Below are 13495 nucleotides of genomic sequence, written 5' to 3'. Positions count from 1 at the left end.
GAGATGTATTCCATACTGGGCATTCATATTCAGCAGCAGAATAGCAAAGCGCAAGGGAAAATGTCTTCACTGTGTCTGGTTATGATCCCTAGGTTGTGCCAGTCAGCTTTCGTACAATGTTATTCTAGCACCTACTTTTTGCTTGATATTTAAGCAGCGATTCTTGTAAGTCAGAGCATGGTCCAGCGTAACTCCCAGGTATTTGGGTGTGCTGCAATGCTCCAGTGGGATTCCTTCCCAGGTGATCCTCAGAGCTCGAGATGCTTGTTTGTTCTTAAAATGAAAAGCACATGTCTGCATTTTAGATGGATTAGAAATCAGCTGGTTTTCCCTGTAATAGGCTGTATTATTCTAGGGAATCCCCGTCCTTTTGGAGAACTAAGGACTTTAAAATTTAATGATTCCTGATTTCCATGGTAAAAAAGCAGTATTTAAAAGGAAAATGAGATTTTTGTTTTTAGAATGTTGATGGTAACTTTTGTTGACCTCTGAGAACTTTCAGCATCAGCTTGGCGAAACTTGGAAACAATTTATTAGTTTCATGTGTAAAAGCAATTGCGAATTTAAACCACCAATTGTCCAAAAGAGATTGCAGTTAAGTAATTTATGAGTACATTACAATAATTTCATCTAATGGATAAAATGATAATAGTTTAGAAGTAATAGAATTGACAGTGCTGTATTTTTATAATTCTATGGAATAAATGGAAGGGTATAGATCTGGAAATAGAAGGTGAGATAAGACATTCATATTATGTTTCGATGTTTAAATAAAAGTATTTTATTTAAAGAAGAAGACGAGGGGGGAAAAACTAAACAAAAAGAGAAAAAAAAAACATTTTTGGTATCAGCAAGTAGCATGTCACATTGATGCCTGACATTTGAGTTGGAAACAAGCTAGGGCCCTTTAATCTCACACAATTATAGCACTACGGTTCTGTTCCAACTGCTATAGCAACAGCCTACTGAATCCTGAAATGTAATCTAGGGATGGTTAAAAGGATTCTCAGTCAAAAATTACGAGTGCCTCACCAGACTCCAGTCTGGGACATCACCATGGCAGTTGATGTGAAATCCTAGTGCTACAATTGTATGGTGTGAAAGGGTGTTCTGATGTTGAAAACTGAATATTGTTTGCATTTTTAAATTTACCATTAGTGCCCTGAATCCCGGTGGTCCCAACTACAAGGGATTCTTTGAATAATTGAGATTTATCTACATGTTGATGCAATATTCAATAATTGTTTAGTGGGTCTTCTTTGGTTTGGAGTAGCTGATAAAATCCAGGCCAGTGTCTAATTTGTTAGAATTTGATTGTGTACTTCTTTGGATGGGGAAATTAGCATATGTCACAAACATCCTTGATTCAAAAGATAGCATTTTGAATTACATTTGAACTCTGCTCTAGATTGTAAACTCTATTGCAGGAAATATGTTCAACTGTCGGATCATTTCTATTAGCTGATATGCGTCTTGTTATCTAGCAGTCCTGAGGCTTCAAAAGCAATATATCAGTAGTAGCCTTTTTTCACTTTCTAAAACAAGTGAGAATCACTCTCCAAGTTGGTGAATTGAGAATTTATGACATTTTTGTGTTTTGCTTTTGGCATTTTCTAGCAACTTTCCTTCTGAACTTAGCTGTTATTTCAATGACTTTCCCAGACTGGATGAAGCTGTGTGGACATGGTCCTATCTGGTAAGTAACATATTTATTGACATCATGTGGCCCTGATCATTAAGCACAGATCTCGAGCCTGCTAAGAGCACTCTACACTGACTTCTTAGTTGGGTGTGACCGTCGATCAGCTTTGCAATGACCTAATGCCAAATGGAGCTGATCTGGCTTCATCTGGAAGAAAACAACCAGGATTCAGGTTCTCCCCCAAGTTGCAAAGTGTCAAAATAGCTGGTTCCTAACCATCTTGACAGGCATCACACAGACTTGGGCTCAAGCAGCCCAGGCACTCAGGATGACTGTCACATATCTTTTTGTGGGCAGTCTGGCTGCTGTCAGACATACTGCATCTTCATTAAGATGGTTGGACAGAGTCCCCCCGCCCCTGTCCCCGCCCACCAAAACCATTATTAAGGCAGACATCCCTTCCCTGGGCCCCTTTCCTTCCCCTTTTAATCTCTTTACTTCAGCTGTGGAAGTCTAAAACCTACTAGGCACTAGAACTTACTGCAGTTGGTAATAAAAAGGGAAAACAAAGGTTAAAATCTAGCAGTAGCACAATTTCCAAAGCCACTGATATGAAGGAGAAATGACAAAAAACAAAATGGTGATATTGTGAAATTGTGGTATTCCTGATGTTTAATTTATTTTTTAAAAAAAGTGATCATGCCAGGCCAATGAAACAGGATTTTGGGAGATAAATGTCAATGCTTTGTAGGAGACTGCCCATAGGAACACGTCACTGAACTGGGCAAAGGAGGAGAAGTGTCTTTCTCTCCCCCACCCCCTTGTTGAGCAATTCTACTCAAGCTTAAATGAAGTCTCTCTTCTTTTATTAGAAGCTTCTTGTCAGTGAAAACTGGAAAACCTGGATTTTCCAAATCTTTTGAGAAAGTCAAATGAAAGAGGATCCTATGCTGGTTATGGTTAGCATTTTCTCTATTATTATTGGAGAACATAAGATGGTATGTTTCCACTGCTCTAGCAAGACAAGTTGTCGTGGAGATGGCACAAAAATACCCTTAGCTAACTAAGATTTCATTTTATTTGAGGCTTTTCAAAGGCGTGGGTAGGACTACTGAGAGATCTGATTATCTTGCAAGGCTTCTGCTCTTTCTAAGAAAACCAACTTACACAATTCATTTGATAGCTGCTGGGTCATTTCTCATGTTTTGCAAGGGTGGAATTATTTTTTGAGTGTAAGTCGATTCTATAATTTGATTATTCTGGTTTATTAGCATTAGAGAGGGTTTGGAAATTTATTTAAGCCATGGGCAAATCTGTGCATTGTACTCTGCTCTTTGTAGTTACAGAACAGAGCTCATCCTGTTAACTGATTGTTTATCCTTTTTGCACAGGATAATTTGGAAAGGCTGCTGGCATCTACAAAGTATGAGCTGAGGAGTGATTTCACTGTGGTTCTTCAGACATCCCTCCAAGAAAATGTGCCTTTTATGAAAGTGAGTACTAACCTACATTCTCCCCATCTGACATGTAAGAGGAAATGACCTGAAAAGAGACATCAAGAGTATATCTATACTGTAGAATTATTGCACTCTGACACACTTTAACTGCCATGGCAGGGATAATCATCATACTTTTTGTCTGCTTTAAAAATGTCCAGGTGTCTCTCTTCTACCTCTTATTTTCCCCTTTGTTTCCAACTTACTTCAGTTGCTGAAAACTGAGTTTAAATAGCAAATATAGTTTGCACTCAATTCATTCAGCAAAAAAGAGGAGCAGATAGAACCTCATCCTTCCCTGTAGGAAAAAGTAAACTGCATTTGCAAAACTTTGAAGTGCATGTTTGTCAACTAGCCCTGTGCCGTGTAAATAACCTTTATGCAATATGGACTTGAATTTTAACCTTGTGGAAATACCTTCCTTTCTAATCTTTTTCCACTTTAAAAAAAGTGCTTGTTTAGTTATTGGCTATACCAATAAATGCCAAACCATTATCCAGTTTACAAAAACATTTCTCTTGCAGAGCAGACAAGAAAAAGCCTATTTCACAGAGAAGACACCCGTGAAGATCACAGAGAAGGAGTTTGCTATGACTGCTCTAGGAGTCGGACTCTGGAACAATATGGTATGAAATGCTGGGATTATTGAACAGATTGCATTCTGCAATTGCATGGGCTCTGGGTGTTTCTAATTGAATGGCGCATCACTCACCAAAGCTTTAGGTAGTTATTCCATCTTTTCATCTTTATTACGTTTTTGATTAATTAATAGGGGGAAATCTATAGAAGATGTAGGAAAACACAGGAAAGTTATAGGTGGAAAATACAAGTGATCTGGACCCTGCATATGATTCTGAATGAGACAATATGGATTATAATAAAAGCCTTGTCTAGAAGCAGTCTGGGTCTATTGGAGAAGGCACTATTGAAGAATCAGAGCAACAATGAAGGTCTTTTTTGGTAAAATGGTTAACTGTAGGAAACTGTGATAACAGGAGAAATATTTTGTTTGATTTACATGTTCTACATTTAAAATCCCAAAAGAACCCATCAAAATACTTTCTGTACAAACTGAAATGTTGTCATTATATTTTAAATGACTAGATAACTTTGAGGGAATCCTCCAATAGTTCTTGTATCCAAGATACCTCATGCTGGATCTTAAAAGGAATGCCTTTCTTCTTCTTCAGGTCTTGTTTGGGGTTCGTTCCAGGAAAGGATACTAGAGATGGGGCCTTTTTAATGACAGATAGATATTTTTGGGACATCTTCCCAAGAGATTATTGTGGCTACATCAATATTGAGTTTTAAGCAAAACTTTTTTTGGGGGGAGGGGGACAATACTATAATAATAATAATAATTACATTTCTTCCAAGATGCTTTTGCTTGGGGTGCGCTGCTGAATATTTTACAGTTGAGCCTCTATATTCCTAGGTTTCTCTTACATGGATTTGGTTACTCACAAGCATATAGTTGCTGCATAACTAACTTGACCTCCTCACGCTCCTAATGCTTTCCTGTCCTTCCAAAAGAGACAGATTTTGAACTTCTTTCCATCCCATCAGTCTCCTCATCCCACCCCTATTTCTCCAAATACTTTCCTCTTAATCTCCTATCCTGGAGATGCCTGACATTCCCTGGTGGCCCACTATTCAAAGACTAATCAATCCACTCTGCTTTAGTCCTAAAATCAAATCCATTTGTGTGAGAGCAGGGAGGCATGATGGTTCACATGACATTAGGCCAACTACAAGTTAAAACATGGGATGAGGTGTAGCTGTTTTTTGCATGCCAAAGCCTTTCATTTTTACTTCACACATGTTGTGCATAATTATAGAAGAATCAAAGACTTGATCAAGGTTAAAGACTTGGATGGAAACACCTGCATTCAGTTATCTTGATCTTTCTCCCTTTTACCCAGAAGGATAACGTCAAAGTTCTTGTCTCACCCTTTCTTTTATTACAGGTCAGATGTTCTGATTAGATACCTAGCAGTTATTGGGCTATTATTGCTCACCTTCTTTAAAGAGGGAGGGGGGTTCATTGTGAACTGCTTACACTTGAGATTTTAATTTCAGATGTGGTATGGTTTTGCTTGAACTGCAGAGCAAAATGTCTAACCTTTCACACTCTCTAATAATTTTAATTGATCTATTAACCCATGTTGGCTTGAGATGGTGGGATGTGTAATACAATGGAGGAGAGTGCCAGTTTGGGGAAGGTTTATCAATAATGCTAGGATCACATATTGTTTAAAAAACAGTATGTTAATTAGTTGACTAATTGTTAGCAGTGGTGCCACTGCCATTATCTCTGTGAGATCCTCTAGCAGCCTCTTATTTATAGAGTTAACATGTTGAAAGCAGTTTTTTACAGGAATTAATTAAAAATTAATATAGAAAAAGATTATTGCCAACCCTAGGATGATTTTATGCAACCCTCAGCTGTAGCCTTTTATATGCCTCTATCATTTCTATGCAATTTAAAATTATTCACTGCTCTGAACCCTGAATATATAGGTTTCTGTATGATGCAAACAGAATTCCCCTTCTCTCCCAACTTTTTAAACATGTAGGGGTTGGAGTAGAATGCTTGAAAATAAATTCTATAGACTCTGCAGCTGTTGACTTGATACTGAGGGCATTTCTACACTGACACTAAAATCCAGCTTGGAACCGGTTCAAGCAAAAAAAAAAAAGCTGGTTTCACTGTGGATTGATCAGATTACATACCTGGAACCAGTTTGAGTCCATGAAGTAATTACATTAAGCACAGAACTTGGACTCAAACTGCTTTGTGCCCCCCCCCCCCCCCATTTCCAAAGACATCAATTCTCTAGAGGCATATGAGAAAGGGGAAAGTGACAGCAGCAGAACTGATCAATTTCCCATTCCAATGTTACCAGTGGGTTTCCCTAGCCGAATAGGAATTCAAATCCTGGTCTCTAGAGTTGTACTCCAGTGCTCAAGACACCATACCAACTGACCTATATGATTTTAAAGAGGAAAATCAAGAACTCTATTACTTTGTTCCAATATCCCAGACCTCCTACTTCTAGAAGAAATTGTCACAGGTTTATATTAAGTCATTTCATTTGAGCAATTTCCTTCTCCCTAATCTCTTTTTGATAATTGGTTGTAATCTTGGCAAGGTCAGATAACATGCTAGATATTGTCTGACTATAAGGAGCACAGAGTAAGTTTATCTGATCAGCATCTCTGACAAGAAGAATCTGTTCCTCCACTCAGAATAGCACAAGGTAATACAAAATGACCCTGGTTCATCACAATGATAATCAGTGTAAGATAAAGGTCAGTAGCACACTCAATATGGTTTTGGTCATGTCAGGAGTGTAGCTTCTGGTGTGAGAGAATTGGCCGTCTGCAAGGACGTTGCCCAGAGGATGCCTGGATGATTTGATGTTTTTATCATCCTTGTGGGAGGCTTCTCTCATGTCCCTGCATGAGGAGCTGGAGCTGATAGAGGGAGCTCATCCGCCTCTCCCCAGATTCGAACCTGCGACCTGTCGGTCTTCAGTCCTGCCGGCACAGGGGTTTAACCCACTGCGCCACCGGGGGCTCCTGCTCCTACTCAATATGGTGACTGAAAGACATAAGTGTGTGTGTGTGTGTGTGTACACACATCTGTGATTAATTTAAGATACTTTAACACCCCATTAGGTATCCTGGTTGAAGGATTCTGGGAGATTAGTCCAAAATCACTTTGCAGTATGAATTATCTTCAGTCCTCAAGGGAAGCTATGGAATAGCTTGGTGTTCTGGATCACCCTACTAAGTGCAATGTTAGGCGTGAACAGTAACCTATTCACATTTTTTTCAACCAATACTACACATGCTCTGAAAAATAATCAAAAGGGGGATTAAAAAGACAGAATAGGCATTTCTTTGTCCTGCTCACTACCTTAAGTGGTGAAAAATCATGGGATGAAGCTAAATCTAATGCAGTAAACTTGTTAAAGTCTCTTAATTCTGGGCTGTGTTTGTGACTTGCATAAGTGGACTTTCTGCCTCCGTTTCTCAATTTGAAACTAGGGTTTACTGCAGCACTGTTTTGTTTCCTGATGAAAAATAACAACCCCCCGCCCCTTTTCATGTGAATAACCAAGTTAATTGGTGAATTAATTTTATTTCGTTACAGATGATGGATGGAATAATATTCTCTTCTAATCTTTAATGCAGTAGTAACCAATGGATCTGAATTTTGAGGCTCATAAAATCCTACATCCTTATCATCCCCTGCTTTAATGCACACTTATTCCAGATTTTTTTAAAGTGTGGCAGGAAGGGAAAGGGAAGAGTGGTCAATGACGCAGTGTGGTATGCAGATAGTGCCATCTTCCATTAACAATATTAGTAGACTCCATATTACTGGCACCGTGCAAAAGAAAGAAGGGCAATGCCAGTATGTTTCTGTTTTTATAGAGAGTGGTTCTGCGGTGTCCGTATAGACTATGGTATTATAAAGTCCTAAGTTAGAACCAGCAGGATAGGCTGTATGGTCCAAAACACACTCTTTTAATACCTACTGATGCCTCATAGGTTATGTTGGTCGGGGGAGTGATCTGTTTCTCTAATCATATTGCAGGTCCTGATTTATGGTTATTTCTTCCCAGACTCTGACAGAACTATAAAAGACACTGCACACACACAAGGTTACCTAAGAATAAATCAAACTGCCACCTGAATTGTTTGTTAGAATCAATTACATTGCCTGTATAGGAAGAAAATTGGCAGACAACAAAAGCTACCTCCGTAGATAATTCCAGTCTATTTCTTTAATGGTCAGAAGTGAAGGGATCGCTGCCTTCAACTCATTAAAACTTGGCATACGTTTGCAGGAAATTTACTTGCCCCATGATAACAAGGGGTGAATTTCCCTTCAAAGGGGTAGATTTCCCGTGCTTCCTGTTGTCTTACCCCTGTTTATTTATTTATTTATTTGATGCATTTATTAACCGCCATTCTCAGCCCTTTAGGACTGTTCTTAACTATGAATCATTTGTAACCCAGGTGTTTGTAACTCGAGGACTGCCTACACACACACACACATATCCTGACCATCCCAGTGTGAAATGTTTTATGCAACTTTTTATCACATCATTCTTACTAAATTAAAACAGTGTTTGGGGGAGGGGAGGCCTATTTTCTTCAAACATAGGGCTAGTAGGTTTTCCTGCCAATCACCTTCTCTTTTAGATGCTTAATCTTGTTTTAATGTTTGGATCCTGTGCAATGTGATCTATTACATTCAGTGTTTGATTATGAGTTTAGAAACCAGGGTTCAATCCCCTACTTGTCCATGAAAACCCACTGTTGGACCTTGAGTTAGTCACACACTCTTGTCCCTAGAACAAGAGTGTGGTGGGGTTGCCTTTGGTCAGTGGTTCTCAACCTGTGGGTACACAGATATTTTGGCCTTCAGCTCCCAGAAATCCTAACAGCTGGTAAACTGGCTGGGATTTCTGGGAGTTGTAGACCAAAACACCTGGGGATCCACAGGTTGGAAACTACCACCTTAGGTTCTCCATAAATCGTAAATGACCTCAGAACATTCAGTACTGAAGAAAACTGAAAGCAAAGAGAAAAAAGAGGAGCAGGAGAATGTGGAACAACGAAGGATTAATTGGGATGGTCCCTGCTAAATCAGAACAGTTAGAGCAGTGGTTCCCAACCTGTGGTCCATGGACCACCAGTGGTCTGCAAGAATGAAAATATTACTACACCACCATTACTACACCATTGCCTCAAAACCACGTGGCAACGAGAGCAACTGGTCTCATGAAACCCTCATATAGTGGTGAGGCAACAGGGATGTCAGGAGGGGAGAGTCTTACTACCCATGAAAGATTACTACTAACACATCAGCTCTAGATTATTAAATATTGTTTTCTGTGAGTGAGCAGATGGTGACTACTGGATGGCATGTGTTCTGTACCAGAAACTAGAGCTGGTGTGATCTATCCAATGCAGTTTTCTGAATTGGCACCCCAAATAACCAAACCGAATCTAAAGTTGACCAAAAACTGATTCATAACCCTTTTGGTATTAATATTGGAGAGTGGGACGTGGTAAAAAAATAGTTGGGAACCACTGAGTTAGAGGTATAGCATTTCACTACGTCATCTGAATAATAACTTTCAGAATCGTCAAAAAGAGCACAATTTCTTTTTGTATTTAGGTAGCTTTATAACTATAGCTATATATATCAGTTCCCTCAACTGGCATTTTTATGTGCTTTTTTGTACCTGGCAATAAATGTGCTGTTGCAATATTGCTAGATGTATCCCATCTTGCATGGCTCAGACTTTATTTTATATTTGAAACGTGTCTGCAGAAGTATCCAAACTTGTTTTCAGAGATAATATGGAGGAAGTCTTAATGCAACTGGAACAGTTGCCTGTATCTATAATGGCTATTTTAGCAGGTGCTGCCATTCAACCAGGTAACATATTAGACCTGAAATGTCCTCTTCTATATAACCCTTAAAGATATGGAAGCCTCTCTAGTTTTCAGTCTAAAAACTCTAGTTTTCCTTCTAAGGAGGAAATGTGAAATCTGTTTGAACATGTAGTTCTGTGGTTCCTTCATTATTTAAATGAGTTGATATACTCAACAGTAACAAGTTAATTCTAACTTTGCAGTTGATACAATTAATTGTAACAAATTAGGGTTTTTTGTTTACATTTTAAACGGTACCATAACAAGTGGGGTGAAGCAAACAACTCTAGTGGAGCACCAAGTAATATTTTCTAGTTACCCTAAGAGGCACTTGATGTAAAAATTGTAATTGTTCTAAATGATATGTCTTCTAATTGATTCTGCAAACTGCCTAGGGTTTCACATTGGGGGAGAGGCAACATACAGATGAAATGAAACAATAGATAAATAATTTCCCAACTTTTGTACTTCTTTGTTTAAGCCTAAGATTTGCTATAATTAAAGCAAGAGTTATTTCTCAAACATCATAGTGAATAACAGCTGTGCATTTCAATGAAAGCCCTGTAATGAGTATTCAAGGATTAGCTGTTCAACATACAGATAAGAATTTGCCTTTTCAGTGACAGTTTTCTGTGTGCATTGATTCATTTTCTTTATACAGTTCCCTTATTTTTTATTTGGAGCGGGGAGGGGGGTGTCAGTTGTCTTACAATCTCAAATGTTTCAGCTGAGGTTAAGGTCTGCTGTTTCATGGGCTCTGGCATGTAGCCGGGGGGGGGGGGGGGCTTGAGGGGCTTCAGCCCCCCCCCCCCCGAAATTCTCATGGTAGTTCGCGAAAAGGCCTTACTGGTGCATTATTTAAATTGTTATGTTTATTCATATCATGATCTGATCACCATACTCAATATATCCCATATGCATGGGGATATTGGGGTAATGATACAAAAGGTTTGCTAGGGTAGACCCTCTTTCACTCAGACTCACCCCCCCCGAAACTCAGCCCCCCCCCGAAACCCCCCCTGAAAAAAACCACACCCCCTCGAATCGAAATCCTGGCTACGGGCCTGCATGGGCTGTTTGTGACAATAACAACAACAACATTTTATTTATATTCCACTCTATCTCCCCGAGGGGACTCAGAGCGAATTACAACATACACAGCTAGGCAAACATTCAATGCCTTTAATAAGTGGAAAACAATGACACACAAATACACAGAACAAAGGTAAAGGCTTCCCCTTTCATCTCCAGCTTCTGGAGGTGGTGCTCAACGCTCCGTCCATGGGAAGGTGCTCTTGTTCCACTTCCAAGCCGAGGAGCCTGTTGTCCATAGATATCTCCTGGTTGTGTTGCGGGCATGGCTGCATGGGTGTCTTTATTAATTTCCCACCAAAGCGGTACCTATTGATCTACTCATATTTGCATGTTTTCAAACTGATAGGTTGGCAGAAGCTAGGGCTAACAGTGGGAGCTCACCCTGACCTGCATTTTCAAACTGTCAACCTTTAGGTCAGCAGATTCAACAATTCAATAGTTTAACTTGTTGTGCTCTATGGTGCAGTAGGTCCAGATGTAATGCTCTTGCCTTCAAGTTAGGACTTGCAGTTCTGTCCTGCCCAAATACAAACATTGACCATATCCACTTCTGATCCTCAAACAAAAGGCCTTTTATTTTTTAGATGGAACCAGTTGGGCAGAAGCAACCCTATCATTTCAATGAAATCCCTGAGGCACAATGTCCTTCTCAGGTAAGAGGAGTCACCTGTTTACATGTTTTTAAAAACATTATTAGTTTCTCAAGGGTATCTTTTTTTCCTTTCTTCTCTGGGGGCTCCCCAAGTATCCTGGAATTTAGTACCTACCACCACATAAAAGTCATTTTTGAGTATGCTGGCCAGAGATGACAGGTTTTCTATTCCAACAGTTCAGAAGGATATATTCATTGGGGAAGGTAGCTCTTTTAAAAAGTAAAATCACTATCACACAGTGTCACACGATCACTTTTCCCTTATTATTTCTAACTTGTTTGTAGGGTTGCTTGGGGTTGTTGTAGGGTTGTTGGGGTATTTGTAATTCCTGAATTTCCTGAATTTCCCTTCAAAGTACTCTAATCTCCTCTTCCTAGGTTAAAGCTATTATCCTTCACATCTGTGATGCCTCCCAGCAAAGAGACTGTGGCTGTCATTTTCATAGGGGCTTACTGTATTATTCTGTATTGCAGAGAGACTGTTTGCTCTATACCCCTAACTTTTATCCTCAATGTATTCATGGGCCATAGCAAAATCCATAATACACGAGGTTGACATATGTGAATATATGTTCTAAGTCCATTTCTGGATTTGAAAAACCGACATTTTCACATTGGGCAGTAATTGATCTTTTATTGCCAGGCAGTAGGTATCAGAAAGTTAGGGAGCCCAAGAGCCTCATTAGTGGGGATGGTGGTGGAAGATGTTACCTGCAGTCCCAGCAAAGACTAATCCTATTTTAAAATTGTGTCTCTTGGACCTTGGCTGTGCCCAAGCATAGCTGTTCCATCAATATGGAGCTCTTACGTTTCAGTAGCTCTGACTTTATTATAGAGATTCACTATCCATGAAGATCTCAGGTTGAGTTTGATATATTTCTGGCCCCAGAAGTACTATCTGGAGACTAGAGTAGCTGTGAGAAATACAGACATTCCCAATCAATCTTAAAGACTTCTGTGTCTGCTTTACTAAATCTTTTCAGCTGACTTCAACCATGGTGTGAAGTGATAATTTTCAAATGCTGTCACTTATCTTGTCTCTGCAGGAGCATCCATACTTCTTCACCTACAAGAATAGTAACTATTCATCTTTTCCCATGGAGCTGCTGATTGAATCAAAACAGCAGGTATGAAAACAACTGGTTGCATAATATTTTATTATTGCTTGCCTTTGAATAGAAAGGAGTTCATGAAAAGGGTGAATTGGCACAAAATTCAGCATATCTTATGGAGTATTTGGTGGGGATAGATACTCATTTGAAAAAGTGAATATTTCTTTATGCTGCAATGTATCTCTAATGATTTAATCTTTTTTCAGCAAATGAGCTTTGGCAGTAGGGTTCCATGTACAGACCGCAGACCTTCAGGCAGAATTCCTACCTCAGGTACATATTTGGGCTTTCTGATGACTAACTATCAAGGGCAAGAGGCTGCCAGAATTCTGGATTAACTGGATTACGGTTTTTATTTTTCGTGTCAGGAGCAACTTGAGAAACTGCAATTTCCTTCTGGTGTGGATTAAGATAACACCAGAGCAAATATCCTGACTATATAGTAGACCTTCAGTATCTACTGGACTTCAGTTCCAAATTTCATGGACACTCAAGATATACAATGATGTAGTAAAATAGCAGCCCTTATATCAAATGGCAAGCAACTCAAATTAGTGCTGGAGAACATCTGAGGGTCTGTGAATGGTGGAAAACTACAGATCAATGTCAGTCAGTCACACATGGAAAATCAAATTTGCTTTTTGGATTAAAAAATATTTTTGATATTCATGGTTGGATGAAGACCCCATAGATGTAGAACAGTGGTTCTTAAACTGTGGGTCCCAGATGTTTTGGCCTTCAACTCCCGGAAATCCTAACAGCTGGTAAACTGGCTGGGATTTCTGGGAGTTGTAGGCCAAATAAACCTGGAGACCCACAGGTTGAGAACCATTGATGTAAAAGAACAGCTGTACCTTTTAGGATTCTTCAGCCATTCTCCAATCTAATGGGATTCTGGAATTCTCCAGCTCACTGGAATAAGGCAGTGGATTCCAGCCTTTGGTCCTCCAGGTGTTCTGGATTTCAGCTCCCACAATTCCTAACAGTTGTTAAGATGGCTGGGGTTTCTAGGAGTTGAAATCCAAAACACCTGGAGGAC

At 39.4% G+C, this 13495-nt stretch overlaps 1 protein-coding gene across 1 annotated transcript in view; it reads left to right on the top strand.

The window, feature by feature from the left end:
* The first annotated feature begins 1621 nt into the window (after window positions 1-1621).
* PLB1 (phospholipase B1) overlaps window positions 1622-13495 on the top strand; it is a 142002-nt gene continuing 130128 nt past the window's right edge. Inside the window, exons 1-6 of the mRNA XM_060754120.2 lie at window positions 1622-1696; window positions 3034-3135; window positions 3663-3764; window positions 11277-11345; window positions 12391-12471; window positions 12663-12729. Coding sequence (XP_060610103.2) covers window positions 3130-3135; window positions 3663-3764; window positions 11277-11345; window positions 12391-12471; window positions 12663-12729 — 325 coding nt within the window. The 5' untranslated portion in view covers window positions 1622-1696; window positions 3034-3129. The remainder of the gene's footprint in view (window positions 1697-3033; window positions 3136-3662; window positions 3765-11276; window positions 11346-12390; window positions 12472-12662; window positions 12730-13495) is intronic.

This window comes from Anolis sagrei, chromosome 1 (assembly GCF_037176765.1).
Source record: "Anolis sagrei isolate rAnoSag1 chromosome 1, rAnoSag1.mat, whole genome shotgun sequence".
Taxonomy (NCBI): Eukaryota; Metazoa; Chordata; class Lepidosauria; order Squamata; family Dactyloidae; genus Anolis; species Anolis sagrei.
Note: the sequence above shows the minus strand (reverse complement) of the source record. Positions and strands in the feature narration are given on the sequence as shown.